This window comes from Azolla caroliniana, unplaced genomic scaffold (genome assembly GCF_043228905.1).
Source record: "Azolla caroliniana isolate FFs.n. ecotype wild unplaced genomic scaffold, voAzoCaro1.0.p SCAF_1, whole genome shotgun sequence".
NCBI classification, from domain to species: domain Eukaryota; kingdom Viridiplantae; phylum Streptophyta; class Polypodiopsida; order Salviniales; family Salviniaceae; genus Azolla; species Azolla caroliniana.
In genome coordinates this window covers 4,410,903-4,433,654 of record NW_028230436.1, presented here as the reverse complement: position 1 = coordinate 4,433,654, position 22,752 = coordinate 4,410,903, and the positions used below count along the sequence as shown (strand labels likewise).

The 22,752-nt window shown below is 36.3% G+C and overlaps 2 protein-coding genes across 2 annotated transcripts; both read left to right on the top strand.

Moving 5' to 3' along the window:
* The first annotated feature begins 1,622 nt into the window (after positions 1-1,622).
* LOC147868473 (uncharacterized) lies at positions 1,623-4,858 on the top strand. The gene is made up of 2 exons (XM_087333327.1): positions 1,623-3,430; positions 4,472-4,858. The coding sequence occupies exons 1-2, from the start codon at positions 1,627-1,629 to the stop codon at positions 4,525-4,527; spliced, it is 1,860 nt and encodes a 619-aa protein (XP_087189453.1). The 5' UTR covers positions 1,623-1,626; the 3' UTR covers positions 4,528-4,858.
* A 6,001-nt stretch (positions 4,859-10,859) lies between these two features.
* Positions 10,860-13,946, top strand: LOC147868472 (cytochrome b5-like). Its single transcript, XM_087319643.1, has 3 exons — positions 10,860-11,016; positions 13,336-13,402; positions 13,496-13,946. Exons 1-3 carry the CDS (start codon positions 10,939-10,941, stop codon positions 13,747-13,749), a joined length of 399 nt encoding a protein of 132 aa, XP_087175769.1. The 5' UTR covers positions 10,860-10,938; the 3' UTR covers positions 13,750-13,946.
* Positions 13,947-22,752: the final 8,806 nt, after the last annotated feature.

Here is a 22,752-nt window from a genome sequence, read left to right as displayed (position 1 = left end):
ATGCTGTAAGAGAAGTATAGTCATTAATTGAAGATGTTGTTTGAGGGTGATTCCAAATTTCTTGTAATAGACTATCCACATGTAGTTGTGATGCTCGTACAAGTGCCCTAGGCCCCCTCCTTTGTATGACTCCAAAATATTGGCATGGTGCATCATGAGCAACACTGAGATGCCTCTTAAAAGAATTAAGAGAGTGAGATGTCTTTGGTTATTTCTGTCGAGGTTGATATGAATGTTGTCATTGGGTCTTTGTTTTTTGTCATACGAACAATCATTTGGAGAGGCATTAATAGCTATATGTTTCCCACCTATCCGAGTATGAGCATGCAAAAGATATTGTGGTTTGTTTATTGGAATGTTGGATCTTTGCTAGACCCAAGGGTGATTCGATGTTCTCATCTGAGCGAACAAGGTCTTTGATAGATCATGTAGTGAGTGCAACGTGTTGTGTGTACTTTGCTAAAGTGTAAGTGTGTGTGTGCGCGTGCGCGTGTGCATGTGCGACTTGATCACACACTCTTTGCTAGAGTACCCCATTTACAGAGGTTGTGAGAGCTCTTTCTTGAGGCAAATCCATCCAAACAAGTCAATCACAAGTTCATTTTGTTGGATCATGTGTGTGGAAGATGGGCATGCACTCAAGGTATGGTACATGCCTATGTGTGGTTGTTTTGTTCATGCTATGTGGGCTCCTTCAAAGGTTATTTCCATGATGAATTCTAGAGGCAAACTTCAATGAAGTTGTGGAAAGGCCAAAGGGCACTGTAAAAGTTATAAGCACCACATTTGTGAGTATTTTAATCTTATTCTTAACATTTAGTAAACTTGCTCTAGAACTTACGCCATTCTTAACTCTTTAAAACCTCTAATTAGATATAACCATAATTATCTAATCTAGTCTCACTTTATGACTCAAACATTAAACAGTCTTTAAGTGTCTGGGTTCATTGTTGCAACTCTTGAAAAGTGACCATGTATTCCTCAATTGAGTATGAATGTTTTTTTTTCATTGCTTTCCTTCTCAAGTGTATTAAATAGTTAACATCTATATTAAGTGATTAACCATGCTATTACTCAATAATGTATGCATATTAGTATTTCTTTGACATATATACATAGGAGTTGAGGCATATACAAAATCTTGCACTACTCCTTGCCAACAAGTCTGTCCATTTAATTTTTGGCATACCTTTGGTGGTAGAGAGAGAGTCAATCTTGAATAGGAGATCTAAACAGATTGAATTTTAGATTGAATTTTAACCTTTAATGAAATATCTCTTATTGGAGACTTTACTATATTTTGTAACAATAATTGTTTTCAAATTATCTTTTGAAAAGCTCAAGGACAGGTTTTAGGAGTAAATTCATGGGAAGAGTTTATTGAATGATTGTAACTTCTTTGTAAAGATTAGTATATTCCATTGCATTCTAGAAAAGTATGTTCCTTTGTTATATGTAGATTATTGGCGTGTTTTTATTGTAGATTCTATTTATATTCTTCAATGATATTTCATTCATCTATTTATAAAAGCATAATTCTTGTTTGTAAGGAAAGAAAGGTTGCCCTTTATATAACATACTCACTAAACATGTTTCATTGAAAGGAAGAAAATGACTGAGAGATAGATGGGTGTATATGATATCACATGTTGTATTGCTTTAGTAGTGCATTTCCTTTTGTTGTATGGTTTCGTGGAGCCTTGTACAAATGGTAGTAATAAACATCGTACAACTTTGTTTGCAGGGAATTTCTCCTATTCCATGAAATTGAAACCTAATTTTTCAAATGAACTAGGTCATATTCTTGTCACATCTCCCAACAACGAGTTTTTTCTTGCCATAACAAGTTGTCGACTTCTTGTTGCTCATAATGATACAAATGATGTTCATACAATAGTATGGCATGTTGAATTTTCAACTTGTTCGATGATGGGAGACCAAATTACAATTACTTTCCTCCATATCGGTGACCTTGTGGTTCTATTATCCCGAAACATTTCTTCAAAGGAGGATATTCCATATCAAGAGAAGCAACTTGTTTGGAGCACCAATACAAGTGGGAAAGGAGTGCAAATTTTGAGATTGAATGAAAATGGTAACTTTGTTCTTTATAATGCTAGAAAAGTGCCCATTTGGGAATCCTTCAACCACCCTAGTTCGGTAATTTTAACTGGACAAGTTTTGGAACAAGGGATGAGTATAAGTATCTTGCAAGGCCTCTTGAACTTTTCTCTAGTAATCGAGCCGAATCGCGTTGTCTTATATGCCATAGATCCTGGCATTCAAGATCCAATGCCCTACTGGGAACTCTTGCCCAACTCTACAACAAATGTTATTGTTGCATATGCTAGCCTTGATAATGTGGGAAGCTTGCAATTATTTGATTCTAATAGTAATCCACTTGTAACTTACAATGCTAGGAATTCAGATGGGATGGATAGTGATAGAGGAAGAAAACTTCTTGTTAAATTTGGTGTTATTGACAAGGGTGTTAAGGAGAGGGTCAAAGCTAAGGAGACAAAAGGAATATTTGTAAATCTTGATACTACAACTAGTTTTGACAACAATGGAAAGATGGCGACCATAATTAATCATGATGACAATGGAAATCTCAAAAGTAACATTGAAACATCTGTCCGAGGTAGTGGCATTGTCATTGTACATAGCCATGCAAGAGGTATGGTTAGTCAAGGGACCGACAAGGGTAGTGTCAATCAAGTTACACATGAAACTAAAGGACAAGTGGGTGAATTGAATGAAGGTGTGTTCAATAATGAGTTTAGACTAGAAGGGAAGAGTGAGATTGATGTTGGTGGACATAGAAGATTTAGAAGGGGGATAAAAGAAGTTAGTGAAGTTCAAAATATTTCTAGAGATAAATCGAGTCTATGGAGAATTGAGATAACAAAAGTGGGGAACGTGGAGACATATGAGTGGACAAGAGGAGTTGGGTGGAAATTGAAGGGGAAAGCCATAAGAAATGTGTGTGAATTACCCAACACATGTAGGAGGTATAGCACATGCCATGGAGAGAGTGGGACTTGCAAATGCATGGAGCCATTAGTGGAAAGGGAAGGAGAGTGTGAAATGTCTCCGAATATAGGTGTGGTTTTAGAGAATTGGTGTGCAACGACATCGAGTTTAGGTCACTTTTTTGTTGAGTTAAAGAATACAACAACTTACTTTGCCACTAAAGTTGGAGTGAGGGGCATGTATATTGCCACCATTACGGAGTGCCATAGCATTTGCTTACATAATTGCTCATGCTTTGCCTTCATCTTCCATAAAATCTCCCTTTCTTGCATCCCTATCTTCCATCCACAATCACAATTTATAACCACCTCTTCCTCCCTCAATTTTGTGGCCACACATAATGATCACTCCTCGGTCTTCATCAAACTCACAACCTCGCTTAGTCCCTCATCTCAAGGTACAATATGTCTATCTCTCTAGAATTTGATAAAAAACATTCCTTTTATTAGTCTAATCTAGCAACAATCTATCACACTTAAAAGTCTTTATGTACTTCTCAGTTGACATAAAATGACGATTCACAGCCCTTTATGTTGTTCCTCTCTAAAATTACATATTTCTCTCTCCCAATCACATTCTTTCACTTTCATTGTCACTTTACAAAACCCTCTTATATCTTTATCTAAAATCGCACTCACATGGTTCGTTTTAAAGAGAGGATTGTGAATTTTGACAAAAGGAGAGGAGATGACTAAGATTCGATTCACTTTGTTTTTCAAGATATACCTAAGGTTATATTTTTTGTATGCGCACCATAAGTTTTCGTTTTAAGAGATATGTTAATCACAAGTGAAAACAAAAACAATTTTTCCTACAAACTCATTGTTTTGTGCCATCCATGAGACCATGCTTTTTTGAGTGCTCGAATAACCACATTTTCTTTTGATTCGTGTTATTATAGTAGAAAAGGTATTACACAGCATATGAAGAAAAGAGGGATAGAAAATAGTTCATGTTTGTCCTTTCCTTGCGGTTCACTGGTGTGCATGAAATGTCTTGCCAAAGAAGGTCAAATTTAATGGATGAGAATGGTGAGATTTATGGTTCCTTTGATTATATGTAGTGTTTATCCAATTTAAGTCCCTCTTTTTTACGTGTTACTTTGATTTGTTTCTAATTCTTAGGACGATAATAAAATGTGTCTAGCTACTTTTGTTTTATTATTTGAAGGCCTCCTAAAAGATTCAACCTATACATACATATCATTCAAGAGAATGTTCTTATGTAAGGAAATTTCAAATTAATAAACAAGAGAACAATATCTTATAATGTTTTAGTAGAAGAACACTAAGAACAACTTATATTGGCAAAAAGGGTTGTTCTCTTAGCAGAAGTTGTATATAAGAAAATCCCCTATGCCCTATGTAATCAATGTCTAGTCAAAATGGTTTAAGGTCTAATATTAATTTTAATTATCTTTGCTCATAATGTTTTGCAGGTGCTAGTGTCATTGTGATTATCATTGTGTGGTTACTAATATTCTTGGGGTCTTGAAACAATCATTGAGATGCCAAAGAACGTCCCAAATGTATCTCAATTGAACAAGCTATAGGAAACACAAAACAAAGTACTTATTTTTTACTATACAAATTTGACCATCAAAGGAGAAAAGAGAACTTATGTGCATAGACCCCCGTAGACAATGAGTATCCTCAATATTCAACAAGGATTATTGACGAGTGCAATGGTGTGTGTGTGTGTGTGTGTGTTTTATTGATTGTCAATTCAAATTTGGATCCTGCTTCTAGGAAAGCTTTGTAAACTTGTAACTTTTGGGGTTTCATATTGTATAACCGAATGATGGTTGCTAATGTAGGCATCCATTGTCCTTCACATAATTTAAGGTATCCTACTTTATTCTTCAATTGGGTCAGAGTTTCTAAATCCTTTCATCAATGATACCCAAGAGTCAATACGTTCGGGAATAAAAATAGCGCAATTGGTATGCAACTTACACCATTGGTATACAATACACCCTTGAGGATGGACGAGAACATTCAAGAACCAAATCAATAAGTTCACAACATATGTCATTAACCATAATTCACATCACCAAATGAAATGGAACATGTGTGATAGGTTTAAGTTATGAACTACGAAGAGGTTATTGATTTTATTTTTTTTCCAAAACAATATTCTTCATTAGTATAAATTCTTCATACATGAGAAAATGATTAGTCTGACAACATCGTAAAAGCTATGGCCATGATAGGCCAATAAAAAACTCAAAGACTCAAAGTAGAAGACTACAAAGAACGGTGGACGCACATACATGACCTCTTCTTCCCATCTCATGTGATCATTGGATAAGACCCAATGTTCCTCCATCTTCTTCCATTCTCGCATGCTGATCAGCATACAAATAAATGCTCATCACCATGGCTTCACAATATATTTGACATTTATCTACCATGGTTGTATGACTACAAGCATTTCCAACCGGATTTGCTAAAACTCCATTTCTTCTCATCTGGCCATACCCTGCAAATGTGACAAAATTAGGAGAGAGATTCTCTTCTTTTGCATCCACTCAAAAGCATTAAGAGTCTGCTCTTCAAGCTCCTAGTGCACATAACCTGTAAACAATGTATTCCATGTCAATGTATTCCATGTCAAGCACTGTCTTTTGCTCATGCCACATTTCACATCATATCTACTAGTGCATTTCCAACAAGTTGGCTTTTTCATAAAAGCTCTTTCCTCTCAGAATGGAAATGTATCTCCTCGCCCCTGTTTGTGGATCTAATGCACCCACAAGCTTTCAAAATGCCTGCAGAAAACTAAGATAATTCAGCATCTGTTGGAGTACCCGTCAACTCTGTGATTGAGCTGAACTGATGTACACAATCTTTGGCAAGAAAAAGGGGATGCAGCCAACCAAATGTCCACAGTTGCATTGTAAGCTCTCGCATTCAGAAGCAATTCTGATTATCTGTAACATCTTATTACCACATATTCGAATTAAGCCGAAATAAGCAATCTTTAAATCACAGTCTTCATTCACTAACAAATTGTCTAGCTTCAAATCTCGGTGAAGTACATTTGCCGAATGAATGTATTTTAATCCTTGGAGCAATTTGTATAAATTCTCTCACTGCAAGAACATTCTCATGATTCATGTGAGCAAGAATCTTAATTTCATCAAGCATATGGAAAGACTAGTTCTCTACTAAAATCCACTCTCCTCAGACCCTCACTAAACTTTTCTTCTGCCTCCGCCACCATCTTCGCTCATCGTTATATAAACTATAAACAAAAATGTGCTTCAAATATTTCCACATCAGCTATCGCTCCATTTTCCTTGAAATTCCTGCATAGACAAACCAAGAAAAAATTAGTTGTCCCAATCCACTCATGACGTTGACAACATTCTCGCTCATCCTTTCAAAAAAATAAACAGCTTCCATTTCCACAACATCCATCTTGGCAATCACTGCTCGTTTTCAACAATTTCCTATACCTACTCATAATATTCTGCTTCACCCCCCACACCGTCTTTGCTCATCCTTATCCCTCAAAAAATTCTTCTTACGTCCACATCAACCAGCTCACCGATTACCGCCAAATTACAGCTCATGATAATTGTTTCATCAACCCCCACACCATCTACACTCATCCTTATCGCTCAGAAGAAATTGCTTCTTATATCCACAACAACCATCTCGCCTTCTCGCTAATTGGCACCAAAATTTGGCTTGCCATGTCCTTGATTTCCTTCCATCAAGCATCCTGCCATATAGACCACAAACAAATTAATGTAAAAAAAACCCTCACCAACTCATGATAATATGCTTCTTCAACCCCCACACCATCTACACTCCTCCTTATCACTCATAAGAAAATTGCTTCTTACATCCACAACAACCATCTTGCCTTATCGCTAATCAACACCCAATTTTGGCTTGCCATGTCCTTGATTTTCACCAACATCAATTATCTTGACAAAAAGATCAACAATCATCTATATTATATCATGTTATTTCTACTAAAGATGGTGCCGGTGGCGGGAATAACCACCGAGGCGGTACATAGTTCCACTTGACATCTGCGGCTTCATTCAACATAATAGGTATAGACGACCAAACTTTACGAATTCTCATTCTTTTCTTATTAGTTGTGTGTCCAGAACCCTTATAACTATCATATTCACCTTTTACTGTATGTACCAATAAGTTCCAAAAGAACTTAACCTGATCCACGATGTGCGTGTTTTCATCATTGTATAGCTTGGAGCACCTAGCTTTCCAAAGAATCCATAAAGCCAAAGAGGAGACAATTTGCCAGATGTGACTCTGGGAGAAAAACTTGATTCCCTGCAATGAGGTTGAAGTATAGTCTACCTGCAAACTTGTGACACGTAATGACAAAGAAGAGTAATGCTAATGATAAAAAGTCATTTGTTGATCTAACCTTCCCCATAAGACTGCACCCCACGTAAAAATCCCTGACCTATACTTACGACCTAGTAGCCTAAGAATTCTAAACCAAAACTTTTTTGTGACAACACATTCCCAAAATACATGAAGCAATGACTCACTTGCATAACCACACATAACACACGACCGATCAGTTACAGATCCCCTCATCAAATCACCTATTGGCAACACATAATGAATCATCAACCAACGAAAGTGTAATATCTTGTTCATACATTTAATTGACCAAAAGTGTTTCCAAAACATCATCATCTGAGAAGATGATACATTACCTTCGTCCCAATACTTTTTTCCCGCAGGTATTGACTCAATCTGACACAACATAAAGTTTCTCCCAAACGCCACCAAATATGTGAAAAATGGTAGGACCTTAGTGGAATTATTAGGCATGGACAATTTCCAACCATAATCCGCAGGATCCCACTGCAGATCCACAAGTGGTCTAGCGTGTACAACCCAAATATGAGATGCATAGTTAACAATTAAGGGACTAGGGTCAATAACCAATTTTTTATCCAATCTAGCAATTACTCGCACTGGTAATTGCTTCGCAGCAGACATGATTGGAGACTCGACATCTACTAATACCAACCTACCATTATCTAACACTTCATAGAAGTGAATACGGCCATTTTGATGATATAAACGAGCACCTATAAGTATATTAAGTGTCGAAAACATACCGTACCACCTTTGAAAATGATCGAGTTGCAAAGTTGGTATTGTGACCTGATACACCATGGACAATTGATCTACCATTATATTTGCCCCTCTTAACCTATACAACCTATTCTTTCGGTTTTGAGCCGATGTTTGCAAGAAGTTTATCCAATCCGCAACTGTACGGGCTGGACCATTATCCATTGCAGCCCAAGATAACCTAGGCCTTAGACCCAACACATATGCGGCTTCATCCGTAAATAAAGGGTTCCATATCAAAGGTTGACGCATGAATTGAGTATAAGTTTTCGGAGGCAAGAAAACGAGTGCTTGGCGAATACTTTCCCATGCTCGAAATATTCCATTAAAAAAATGTAGGGATCCAACATTAGACTTTGGCAATGGAAAATCTGCATTAAAAAACCATCTAAGACTATCTTTCCATTAATCACATGTTGATGGCTTAATGTTATGTAAATGCCGAATCCATAGCTTTTTCCATAACTCCTCTCTTGGCAATAAACTCGTAACAACATGTTTAGAAAGTAAGGCTTTACTTTGCATAAAAGGATCAATCAAACCTAAACCTCCTTTCCGCTTAGGTTGTATAAGAACCATCCAAGCTACCTTTGCTACCGAATTGTTAGATGGGTTGTTCCCCCAAATAAAATTCTGTATTAGGTGTTGAACTTTAAGCATTATTGTCCTCGAAAATAGCCATGTAGATGCTATATACCAAATCGAGGACAGAAGGACCGAATTAGCTACAACTATCCAACCTGCTAAAGATAGCTTTTCCTTATTCCAGTAAATTAACGTATTCCTTAATCTTAATAACAAGGGTGCAACCATATCCTCTGCCTTTAGTTCCAAGCCCACTCTACAGCCTAAATACCTAATGGACTGACCTTTAGGTATCCATGTGAATCCTAAGGAAGGCACATTAACTGGTGGCTCTCCCGGAGCAACCCAAAAGCCTGATGACTTATTCCAATTTATCAATGCACCCGATGCATCTGAAAAATCATCCACAACCTTTTGCACCTGTGCTAAATTTAATCGTGAAGCCTGAACATATAAAGCTATGTCATCAACAAACTCACTATCCACAACAACATACGACACTGGTAATGCTAACCCTTTGATATTTACATCTTGAGAATTAAGATGTACAGAAAATGCATCGGATACTAATAAAAACAGGAAAGGAGCAAGTGGACATCCTTGTCTTAGAGATCTTGAGATCAGGAATCTCCTACCAACATCCCCTGCAAATAAAAGAGAGCTATACGCATCACGATATAATGTTGATACTCCTCTTATCCATGTGTTTGGGAAACCCATCCTAACCAATGTTCCCTCCATAAAATCCCAGTCCACTCTGTCATAAGCCTTTTCAAAATCAAGAAATAATACTGCTAAGTCTTGCTTACGCAATTCCGCAAAGGCAACCATTTCCCAAAAGAGAATAATGTTATCAAAAATACTTCTCTCTTGTATGAAACCAATCTGAGAATAATGGATCAGCTCCGACAGATAAGGTTGTAGCCTTCTAGCTAATGTTTTTGCTAATATTTTATAAATAACATTCAACAAGGTAATTGGTCTCCAATGTTGAAGTTCTTCTAAGAGGTTATTGATATTGACACCACATCATGAAGGACAATGGAAACACTATACATAACTATTAGACTAATATTCTCATCCACCAAACATAAACGGGTGAAAATATATGCCTGAGGGTATAATCTAAATGTTATTAATTAGGTAATTAACTAAGGGTTAATTAGTGTCTAATTATGTAAGTAGTTGATCATGTATGTGATCAAGTAGCGGAAGCTTATGTGATGTGTGTGTGTGTGTATGTGAGAGTATGAGAGGAAGAGAGAAAGAACACTTGTGAACAATAAGACAAAATGGGGGGATGATTGACAAGAGTGTAGCTAAAGACTTTTCTCTATATTAATAAGTATCATCAAGTTACAAAAATACTCACAATGAGGTATATATAGATCTAATGTGCGTTGTATATTGGTTTCTTAGCCCTAATAATAAGTATAGGATTGTGCACCATCACATAAATTCCAACTAGACAACCTCATAATAAACACTAACTAGTTCACATGGCTATTTGTTGGCATGTAGCCCACATTAGTGTTTTACCATTCTACCGATAATCCATTGAGAATATATGGTTGAACATCACCGACAACATATGAATATCTAGCAAGCTTGAGCAACTTCTAAGTGTGGCTTAGCGAATATGGGTGTACATAAACTCCTAAACTCCATTGATGTCATGTTCTAGCACTTGCGAGTTAGAGACTTTACATAGAAGCCCTACCTCACAAGGCTACATAGATCGGCTCTCCAAAAACCCATAACGACTACTAGATGCATTCGCCACCATGCATCCCATTAGCCATATGTATGTAGGATTGTGTAAATCACGTCTCGCACCGACATGCTCCCAAATTCCACTTATAATGATCATTGAGTCGGTGAGGGACGACAAATGTAGGACGACAGGTGCACTTGAGCGTGACACATAACGACCATGCCATCCCCCATAGAACCACGATACCATACCATACCATGCCATACTCTCGTTGGCCCACCCCCCAAGACAAGATCTCTACACCATCATCAATGTCACCTGTAATTCATTAAACTCGTTTGTTTCTCTCTCTCTCTCTCTCTCTCACTGTGCGTTTATTTTTGCTGTCTTGCTTTAGTTAGGGTTTTTCTCTTCTTTCTTTCTTGCTTTCTTTCGTTCGTTCGTTCGTTAGAGGTCTGCAGAGATATAGAGATGGCGGAAATCTTCACCCTGGAGCAGGTCTCAAAACATAGCTCCCCTCAGGACTGCTGGATCATTATCTCTGGCAAGGTAAAAAGCTTTTCGTATCGTCACCACCACCATCACCACCCTTCTAGCGATCCTGCTACACACACAAAGATAACTCCATCAGAACCTGTAGTTCTTTCTTGGTTGCTAGATCGTGTAATTTATCGTGCTCTCATTCTAGGTGAGCTTTAATCGTCCTCGTCTTCGTCCTCCATTAAACTTCTATAGACAGTTCTTGATCAAGTGGATTCTTCTTTACGTTTGAGCTCACAAGATCACACAATGCTACATGTTCATTCAGAAATTTTGCATCTTTTCTGCGTATGTTTTCAGCTTCATAATTTATAACTCTTATACAGACAATGTGGGATAAAATACCCATCGCGAAATCCTTCTTTTGGTATGTGATCACAAGATCGTACAATTAGCTGTTTATTCATAAATCTTGATCTTGTCGGCTGTTTAATGATGTGCGATCGCCTGCAGAAAATGCCAGACCACATAGTCTTGGCGATTCTTTGGTTTTGCAGTCGCCTCACATTTAAAAAATGCTGCGTGTTTTCACTTTCTTTAAACCTGATACGGACAAATCCTGATCAGAATAATACGTCTTTTATGTTTGTACAGAACTTTCTCACATTCATATTTTGCTGGTTTTAATCATACTTAAAACCGCCAAACCTTAAACCATAGTTCTTCAGGTTGAGGATCTTAGCAAGTTGCTGTTGTTTTATTAGTTTTCTTAATCCTTACGAAAGCAAGTTTTCCTTTCGTTCTTTAGTTTTCATTCTCTTTCAACTTGATGCGGACAAATCCAGATTAGAAGTTTCCCGTATTCATATTTTGCTTGGTTTCATCATACTTAAGATGCTGAACCTTACTCCAGAGTTCTTTAGGTCGAGGGTTTTAGCAGCTTTCTGTTGTTTTTTTAGGTTTCTTTAACCTTAGAGAAGCCTGTTTCATATCAGAATCTGTAATTCTGTAGGCATAAAAATTTGCAACGTTTATTACATTGCACTGCCTTATTTTGTCCATGCATTTCATCATCTTATAACGCTCTGCAGAAAGAAGATCAGAATCCATATCTCTTATGATTTGGAATTGCATATCTCAAAATCCATCTGTTGGTACATGAGAAGTATCTGTGAGTTGATATTTGAAGTGTGTATAGCACATATACAATCAGTTGCATGCATTCCGATTGCCATACGTTCTTGGTTACTTCTGCGTACATTTATAGAATGGCTTAATATCGTCAAAATTGTGAGTGTATTGACTCACCCGTATGTGGTGATATATGTCAAAATTACCACCTTTTCTGTTTATGGGATCAGATGCACGCATTCCAATTGCCATTTAAGGCCTGATATGGTATTGTCCATATTCTGATGGGGGTTTCCTTTGTGTTAATGCATATCAAACTTACTGCTTGTGTGCGTATGTGGTCTGTTGCAAGCATTATTTTGCCACATTCTTGGATCCTTTTGTTATTACAAAATAGCAGGAGAGTGCTGATTTGCAGTAGTATGATTAGTGTTCCATGTACATGTAGAATTCTCAATGCATGTAGTGATGCAAATAAAGGTTATTGCGTCCTCGTATCATCACTTTGTATGCCTTTACTAAATGGGGTCTTTAATGATCACATTTTATTTATGCGTCTTAAAAGACCGAGTTTTCTTGTTATATTTGTAAAATTTCACTTGAGTACCAATTTATTACAAGCTTTCCATAGTATACATTTCTTTTCAACTGGTGCTACGTTATGCATCTGATACATTTGTGTAAGACTTATTCCTCCCATGTGTAACATTTGTATGAATAGTTACATCATGGTTGAAAATAATATCAATGTGCATCAAGAGTTTTTCTTTTTTCCCTAACTGCCAAAAGTATTTTACTTTCCCTAAATGCACTTGGTTGATCACACAGAAGCAATTATTGTGTGCGATTTGAGCAATTATAAGTGCAACTCATCTCGTTTTTTCCAATTATAAGGGAAATATCCTTTCCCTCAATTATATGTGCCATTTTAGCAGCTATACAGTTAGTTATCACCATTTTCTCTCGTTTGGGGGGTCAACTGGTGCGTTTGCAGAAATAATGAAAACTTTCAGGAGTTTCTCCTGATTTTTGTAACATTGAGAATCATCTTGTGAGACATTGTGTCCCCAATCTCAGCTCAGCAATTGGAGTACTATTGTGTTCACACATTTGTGCAAGCTATGTTGAGGTTGAATCTGCTACAGCTATATTAAAGAATTTATGTTGCATTTATAGGTAGCTTGTGTATGTTATCTTGTTGGGACTCAGTACCAAATGTTAATGCTTGACTCAATTTATTTGTAATGTCTCCACCAGGTATATAACGTCACGAAATTCCTAGATGAACATCCAGGAGGAGACGATGTAATTTTATCAGCAACTGGTCTGACATCCTGTCTTGAAATTGCAAGAATTTTATATATTCTCATGTTGTAATATCCTTATTTCAGTTAATCTCTGAATTTTTCATAATCAGGTAAAGATGCAACAGATGATTTTGAAGATGTTGGGCACAGTAAAACCGCGAGAGAAATGCTGACAAAATACTGTATTGGAGATATAGATGCTTCAACTATACCCAAGAGCGTGACTAATAAACCTAGCAAGCAGCCCTCGTATAACTCAGACAAGACACCTGAATTTATCATTAAAATTCTACAGTTTGCAGTGCCACTCGGAATTTTGGGTTTGGCACTTGCAGTTCGATACTACACAAAGGTTCCTGCATAGGTATAGTCTAGATTAGAGACTAATTACTTTCTGCAAGGTAATGCTGATTTATTTTCTTTGAACTCCTAGATCTAAGATTCATTTATTTGATGTTGGGGTTTGGAGCTTATGTATGCTGCAATCTTTACATTTTGAGCTCATTCCTCAAGAAAATAACATGTCTCAGGCAGTTTATTAAATTTCTTGCTTCTTTTAAACATGAGCTATGGTTGTAGAATCAATGATCAATGGATGCTCCAATCATTTTTGGTATTGATATGAGTGAAATGGATAATGTCTCTGCATCAAGGAAACTTTCTACACCAATGCATTTTGTGCACTTTGCTTCACTTAATTGAACTCCCGCTCCCCCCAACCCCCAAAGAAAAAAAAACTTCGTCCCTCCAAGTAAAAGTAGCATACATTGAACCTCACAACACACACATGCACACAGAGTGTGTGTGGAATAATTTGATTCATTATGCAAGCATGATATGATAGAGGATACCACGAATCAAAATCTTTGCTTACTTGGTGGTGGAACATTGACCTTAAAATTATGGATAGTTAAAAATTTCCTCCTTTTACGTCCTACTGATGGAAGCCTAGCCTGCTTCTATCCTCCAATCAAGGTTGATTGGTTGATTTACACCACATGAATAGCAATATGTTGGGTCATGTTGCGAATTATACATTGTGATAAACATGAGGCTACCTATGTAGACGCATGACGGATGTGTATTGGCAAGAACATAAATCATATGTATCATTTCAGTGACATAAGTCTATTATATCTTAGGATACAACATGTGCTATACAAACGTCCCTATATTTTGTGTTCGTGTTATATTAGTAATGGGAACTTTAGCAACTACATCCTTCGCTTCATGTAAGATTGGATCAATGTCAAACATCTATGGTCTCCCTTTGTTATGTCCGTCTCATAAATTCTTCAAATGGGATTTGTTATACATTCATGTCAAGGAGCAGTCTAGCATAAAAATGAATTGTTAAAAGTTTCTCGTTCACCTCCCGCCCTCTATTGAGGGCTGGGGGATCGGGTTTGTGCCTACTAGCAATGGAGGTCACTATTTTTGGAAATATGTTTTTATAGCTCTATTGACCTACTTACATTAAGTAGACAATATGAGAGGATATGTATGCAGCCATAGTTGTCATATTTTGGTCGGGCGGGGGGTGATACCTTGATATATATATGAGGTGAGTATAGGTATTCTCTTTAACGGACAGCACGACCAGTACATTTGCTGGGAGTTGTGCAGCCACATTGTATAGCCTTTTCTGTAAAAAGAACTCTCCTAACTAATAGTCAGTTGTGCAGCCACATTGTATAGCCTTTTTTGTAAAAGAAAACTCTCCTAACTAATGGGAAAGCAGACCCTTTTTTGATAAAAATAAAGTTTGTAACACTAAAGCTTGAATGCTCTGAATTAAAGTTTGTAATGCTAGACTTGAGAGTTTGCTTGATGGAATATGGAACTCATTCCATTTATTTTTTACGTAAGCTTGGACCACTTCAAACCTCTACATTTCTCCGTTGTTATGCTCATCTTATATACTCTTCTTGTGGGATTGTGTATTTTTTTGACAAGCATTATTATTTTAGAAACTATGGTGCATTCAAGCCACAAATTTATTGATGGCTCTAAATAAAAGTCTATATGCAAGCAAATGTGTATGTGTCTAAATAGCTTGTTATTTTTAAATAATGGCAAACAACAAATTTTTTAGTGTCTCCCTAAAGTATGTATTACTATTTGCAAACCTTCGACATGGCTTCGTAATACACCAATTCTTGCCTATGGTTTGCCTAGCATCCTTCTCTCACGCATAACTTTCCAAAGAGCTTCATACCTAGGCCATCTAATCTTTAAGAAAATCAACAAAAAAGGGTACTTTCCTTTACATGGTAGAAAACAAATGTCCACTATTGCATATCTTTGACTTTTGATATGATGCATTTCATTAGTGTTAATTGTAGAATATGTGACTTCTATCTATATTTTTGGGTTTAGTGGTCATTGTGGGGCCCGACTATGCTAAAAGCAATGCCTTTTTTCGTTGAGAATGTCGTTTCGTAACAAATCCAAATATCTTACAAGGGACATTATAAAACATCAATAACAATGTCCAATGCATAAAATATTAGGTTGATTAAAGGACAATATCCATAGAATACACGAGAATATGTTGCCTAAATAAATAAGATTTTTTTTTGTTGCAATTTAATTATTGTATCTTCATAATAAGCCCGCATTCATTTTCAATATCAAAATTAAAACAAGGATCCATTGCGTGATTGTGTACTACATGAAATGCTACATCCATGTTCCACTTGCACATAACACTGATGTATTTGAAAAAACAAACATCCTTGGTCAAAATCTTGAGAGCCTTTTAGTTACTTGGAGATGAGCACTAATGTGGATACCTTGTGACCAAAGTGGTAGTCCTAGCACAAACTACATCTATAAGGAGCCTGGAGAACCATCATTGTACCATTTTTCTAGAGAAATCCTATCACCATGAATTGCTCACTTTTTTCCTTGTAGATATGCTCAGTATGATCAAAAAAGAAAATGATCCCCTCCCATATTATCAATTCAAGCTTCCATATCTTCTTTGTTGAAATGAAATTAATGTATTAACAAACACTTTCTCTGGGATTTATTTTCCATAGAAAATAACTTTAGTCCTACTTCCTCCACCGTCAAGTTCATAGCTTGACATAATCAATTAATCTTCTTCATGTCACGAGACTTGTGGATATGAAGGATAGGGCAAACAATTTGTGAAAGGTTTCGTCAAATTTGAGAGCACGCACAAGTTTTTCTCAATCAACATGATTCAAATTACACATGTTTATCATGATATGGGAATTTTGGCTTTGACTTGGTTCCCAAATTTTGAGACAGACGCCATTTAAAACTTTGTACTTTTGACATGAGGAGAAACTGTAGATGCTGACAGTCTCATGAATGTTAATCCTTATTTCTTTTGCACTTCAAACTCTTCAACCCTTTTGTACATAATGATTCTAGCATGTGCTCTTCCTTACCTAGGTTTTAATGGCCATATATTTATATTAGCATAGCATTGCATGTTAAGAGATGTACACACCCTTGTATGACACCCTAAATGGTTAAATACGAGTCTTCCCACTTTCCTTTTAAGATATTTAAGAATCAACAAACTATCTAGCCCTTTGTTCGAAGTACAATCAATGTCTAAAAATTCTAGCATTAAATAGAGAAATTCTCTAATATAATTATACCATTTTAAAAGTAGCCTTGATATTGCAAAGGTTATATTCCACATCTTGCTCAACTTGAATTGATCCAATCATCCATTTTGGCACACCATCACATTACCTAATTAGTTTCAAACGGTAATTGTAGAACTAATCCGTTGTGTTAGATTATCCAAGAAATGGAAGTTATTTAACATCCTACCCAAATTAGACCATTCTACAATTAGAACTTAGGGACTAGTTTTCTTTGATAACGCATGAACCATGATCCAACTCATTAAGTACACATGTGAGTAAGACGAAACAATTTGTGCAATGACTTCTAAATTCCTATGGCATGTTTTTTAAAGCATCACATAAATATTTGAACACACAATTAAGACTCGACTATTGAAACCAAGAGCTTATGATGCTAAACATTGTTGCCTTTGTATGCCTTGCATAGACTTTAGAAGTCCAAGCATGGAATTAGTGTTTATAGGGTCATCAAGCCATTTAAAAGTGATATATAATCACGTTAGTGTGGCAATAAATATTTTGTGATGTGCAACGTCGAAGTATCTTGATTTTTGCTTTCCCTATAGAACATGGTCGTAAATTCAGCTTGAGATCATGTGTACCAACGTTTTGCCCCCAAAAATGCTTGCATTAACTTTTTTTCCACGTCACAAAAACACAAGGAAGCAATCACAATTCTAAATATCTCAATAATGGTTTCCTACACCTTAACATTTGCAAAAACCATTTTTCTTTTGTTTCCTCCTAGGTTCTCTATTCATTTCCTTGAACATGGTTAAATTTTTGCTATGCAAGTACCCAACAAGAAAATATGAATGAATCATTAGCCAATGATTTTCTACTATGTTGGAGCACTTTAGGAAAACATTTTAAGCTTCACCAAGCTTCAAGATCGATATCATATTGTTATGTTTAGTGACGTGATTGGATCCGTTATGTTAAAACTATGAATAACATATACTAGCAACCATAACAAAAAGTCAGTTAGAGTCAAGTTTTTTAGTGTTTTTTTATGCATCACTGATCATTGTTAATTGTAGACAAGTGTTCACTAACAATGTGTTTTGTTTTTTATCTCCACCAAAAACTTTTGAGATATTTTTTGTCGAAAAACCATCCCATGGTAATGGAGAACATGATACTTTATTCACATAGGAGAAATCAGAAACTTGATATAATGTATCAACGTTGGTAAAAGGGTAGACCCGTTGGTTTTTATATAGCATGCATCCAGCAATGTTGATGTTGATATAAAATAAAGGGAATGATTCATTTTGATTGAACATGGCCTCATGGCCTTCAATGAGCAATTTCATGGAAGCATGCCCTTACTTTGGAATAATAATAAAATAAAGGTTAACACAACCTTTACAGTGGCATTCTTGTATCATGGAGCTTTGTCGTCCCTACAAATAACATAATTAAATGGAAAGAAGGTCATTGTTAAACATGATCAAAACTTTGCGTGGAACTCTTAATGCGATTCATACAACCAAAGATCAATTTAACACTAATGATCAACTTCGAAACTACGTGGTAATTTCGTACCAATATGATCTCTTAACTTGAAGCGACAACCGATAATCACTTTTAGTAACACTTCTACAATATGTTAGTAGCAAATAATCCCTTCTAGGAAATAAATATTTCGATTCAACTGGCGAGTAAATCATAATGCATGGCTTTTTATGCGGTTGGTCATTGTTGTGAGCCCCTCATGTACATAGTGCTAATTTTGTTAATGGAAAAAATAATTCATGTGATTAAAGAATATGCATGGTTCTTCACTTCTTTGTGGAAGGCTTAACAATGGCATTGTATAACCAACTTCCCCGTGTCATTAATATATATTACTTCACAGACAATGGTTCAAAAGTCGAGTTTATAGATTTCAATCATAGAAGGAAATAGGGATGAAATCTTGGAGTCAGCTTCTTAGAAGGTTCTTGGTCATGGAAAAAGTGTATTAAAGAGCAACCAACAAGCACCTTTTAGAATTATATGGAATTTTACGAAACAACCTTTAGCGGTTGAATACATAAAAAACCTAGTGTATGAGGAAAGGTTGAACACATGCCATACAAAGCACTTTGAGGTCTTGACTCTTGAGTAACTTGTATACATGGCACAATTTTAGAAAAAACATTATTTTAGTGGGATGAAGAAATTGAAGTATATGACATGAAAAGATAAAGAGTTGCTCTTGTATGGGCTTCGCTTTCATTGAGCAATGACACTCTGGGTTTATTTTTTGGTGGGCCTATGCATGGATTAGAAATACCGCTCTAGGCATTTATAAGGGAGATCAATCCAAAAGACTTGAAAATATAAATTAAGCCTTGATTTCAAGAGAGAAGTGGTCAATTTATATTAATATGTTTGTTTCGATAGATGTGTGATCACTTGCAAACATCGATCCATGCGTGTTTGTGTCAAATACTAAACTCCATGTTTCCATCGATCAAAGGTACACGCACAATGAGATGTTTAGACTATATGTGGGTAGCCCTTAAATTTTAAACCCCATAAATTGCACCATCGTAGAGTTGGATCTTTTCTAGTATTCGCACTTCAATAAGCATATCATGTTTTTTGTGAATATTTTCTAATCTATATGAAGTATATAACTTTGAGGAGACAACAATTTAAGTAGTATAAGATATTATAACAAAATTAATTCCTTGAACACGGTGTGTAGCATAAAAATGACAACATACATTTGTCTTTTGGACTATCACACACACACACACACACACACTTGATTGATGTCATGAAAAATGGCTTATAATGAAATCATCCATTTGTTTTGGATATATATGCATGCCCTTACCTCAAAATCTCATTGAATATCATAAAGTTCAAACCATATCAAGGCCCGCGACACATGTTTAGCAAACTTAAGCCCAATGGATAATAACTCAAGGCATCAACCTCAGATACATGCAGATAGCCTAGAAACATGATAATCTAATATACCTAAATTTGTGTCAAAAAGTTATATGATCATCAACTTGGACATCGTACAAAATCTAACGTATGAAAAAGAATACTACACATGAATGAATGGATGCACATACGTAGTGACACAGGGAATCATATTATTGCCTACGGGATGTCAAGTACTATTTCCCCACTAGGCAACTAGAATGAAGTTGTATGTGTAGGATGATGGATCCTTTCATGACATCATAGGAAGAGGCAATGGAATGGAATGGAAATGCCAGATTTGAGAAATATATGTGGTTGTGAAATGTGTTTACAAAAATATCATGAGATGTGCTAGTGCACGACTTTTTAGCATCGTCTCATAAAAAGGCAATTTATAGTTTGTGAAGCCCCTAGTTGGAAAAGTGGCATGTGACACTTGAAAACGATTAAACCATTAGTTGTTTCCATGTAGATATTAGATCTACCCCCCTATTCAGGCAATCATTTGGTTATTGTCATCGTTTGTAGCTTATTGATTCCCTCTCCCTTTTCATCTTGCCAAATACTTTTAGTTCTTAGTGACAATTTTTTAAATTTCTGTCTCTTCCTATCCCTAGGTACTTATAGTTCTCCAAAACTTCTATAGTTTATTGCATGTCTTGCTCCATATATCTGGATTCCACATTAGTTGTTAGTCGCGTGTTTACATGCTCATGTGCTTAGTTAAGCTAACATACATTGCACTCCTTTATTGCATGTCTTGCTCCATATATGTGGATTCCACATTAGTTGTTAGTCGCGTGTTTACATGCTCATGCGCTTAGTTAAGCTAACATACATTGCACTCCTTTATTGGATGCCAACACTTCACATATCCCCCCCCCTCGCCATGGGCTCCACCCCATCCTTTAGATCATGTTTGGTTTTGGTCATGGATGTTAATAATATTTCTCTCTCCTATCGCTTCTTATGATGCCAACATTTTACCTTATAATTTGCTCGTAAAATGTCTCATTTTTTCCAATCTAATGGTCGGGAACAAATAAAGAAGGGAAGCAAATTTAGGATATGATGAACGCACACTATGTGTGCAAATTTGGTGCATGTTAATGATAGCTCAATGAAAACAAGACTTTTTGTATGATAAACCAGATGGTCAAACATTATGCATAAATGGATATACATCCCCCCATGTTTGATGTAATGAATGAGTAATGGACATGTGCAGATACACATATAGAAAAACACCATGTTTTAGTAGCACATAAAACAATTCAAGGTGCTAAAACCAAAAGACTTATAGCCTTGATGTAACGGGATCAAACCTAATAAGTCCATTATTGATCATACTATATTTCATGGGGTTGCATGATTCGTCACCGAATATACTTGTTGATCCAAAAGAAATAGGTTTGTGAATTCCTTGTGTTCAATCCACGGAATCTAATTAATAGTATCACTACTTCCAAAAGAAAGATGGAGGGATTTGCACATGTTCATCTTAAGGGTATTCGAAAACATGCTCACCCCTTTGGTATATCATTGGTTATATCATTGGTTTATATTGGTAGCCTTTGAGGCCACACATTTTTTGTGTGTGCATGGCTCAACATGGGAGACATAAGATACAACACGTATGTCACTGATGACAAAGCCCAATAGCCACTTCTTGCATACATACATGTGGCATGTTAGTTTGATATAGAGCCAAATAGTGGTCAATTATAAGTATTGTTTATGGCAACCAAAAGATATGCAAGGGCCATTGATTTTGGTTACATTGGCTAATCAAATTTGGATAATCTACATTAGAAACTAATATATGTAATGAAAAGTCGAATCCAATCTAGTTCGTCATTTGAAAAGTCTTATGCAAGGGTCATTGAACACATAGGGCTATGTAATATTTTGGATTAAGCCATGTGTAAGTGTATTTTGTTTGGGTACTTAAATGTGTAGATAAGATATACATGCCACATGTAAACATATAGTCGTGCACACATGCATGAGTATGTGTCCTACATCATGCACTTATAAGAGATTTGCAACAAATCGTTTTAATCAACACATCTTTAGATATGCATACCAATGTAAACACATATTCATGCACACGTGCATGAGCATATGTCGATACTTCATGTTGCCATAAGAGATTTGCAACAAATCAATTTAATCATTTTGCAAAAGCTTGATTTTAAAGTTGACAACTTAAAAAGTTTTGACTTTGGAAGAGATTACACAATTGAAATTGACTCGATCTTGAGAGCAATGTTGTAGAGTCAAGTCTAAAATCAAAGGCAGGAGGCGATTGTGAAAAAAGGAAAACGTGCGGAATAAAAGTTTGAATGAATAATGTTGGAGAGAGATTTTGAGAAGGTGCGAATGAAGGAAAAAGAACGAGAGTAAAAAACTAGAAATCCTCTACACACACACACACAAGAAGATTGTGGAAGCCATCCATTTGACACAAATAATTGGGTGTACTTTTTTGGCCAATGCTTTGTTTTAGCATAATCCATCTCTCTCTCTCTCTTTGCTCTCTTTGCTCTTTGTGGTACACACTCTTTTCTTTTCGTGTTTCCTCTTTTTGACGAAGGAGGCTGTATCAGTAGATAGATCCTTTTTTTTTTGTTCTGCATTGCTTCATTCAGATGAGCTTCTTCAGTGTTCGAATTGCACTTGTACGCCTCCTCATCACAAAGGGGTCAAGTGTAAGCAACTCGCGGAGTCTCGTGATGCTGCTTGCATTGTCCGCCCGGTTCGTGAGTACCACCGGCGGACAACATCATATTACCATTTGGTCTACG

Coding starts and splice junctions, on each gene's coding strand:
- LOC147868473 (XM_087333327.1), top strand. CDS start 1,627: ATGGGTGTATATGATATCACATGTTGTATTGCTTTAGTAGTGCATTTC. Junction 3,431..4,471: donor GCTTAGTCCCTCATCTCAAG/GTACAATATGTC, acceptor AATGTTTTGCAG/GTGCTAGTGTCATTGTGATT.
- LOC147868472 (XM_087319643.1), top strand. CDS start 10,939: ATGGCGGAAATCTTCACCCTGGAGCAGGTCTCAAAACATAGCTCCCCT. Junction 11,017..13,335: donor GGATCATTATCTCTGGCAAG/GTAAAAAGCTTT, acceptor TGTCTCCACCAG/GTATATAACGTCACGAAATT. Junction 13,403..13,495: donor TGTAATTTTATCAGCAACTG/GTCTGACATCCT, acceptor TTTCATAATCAG/GTAAAGATGCAACAGATGAT.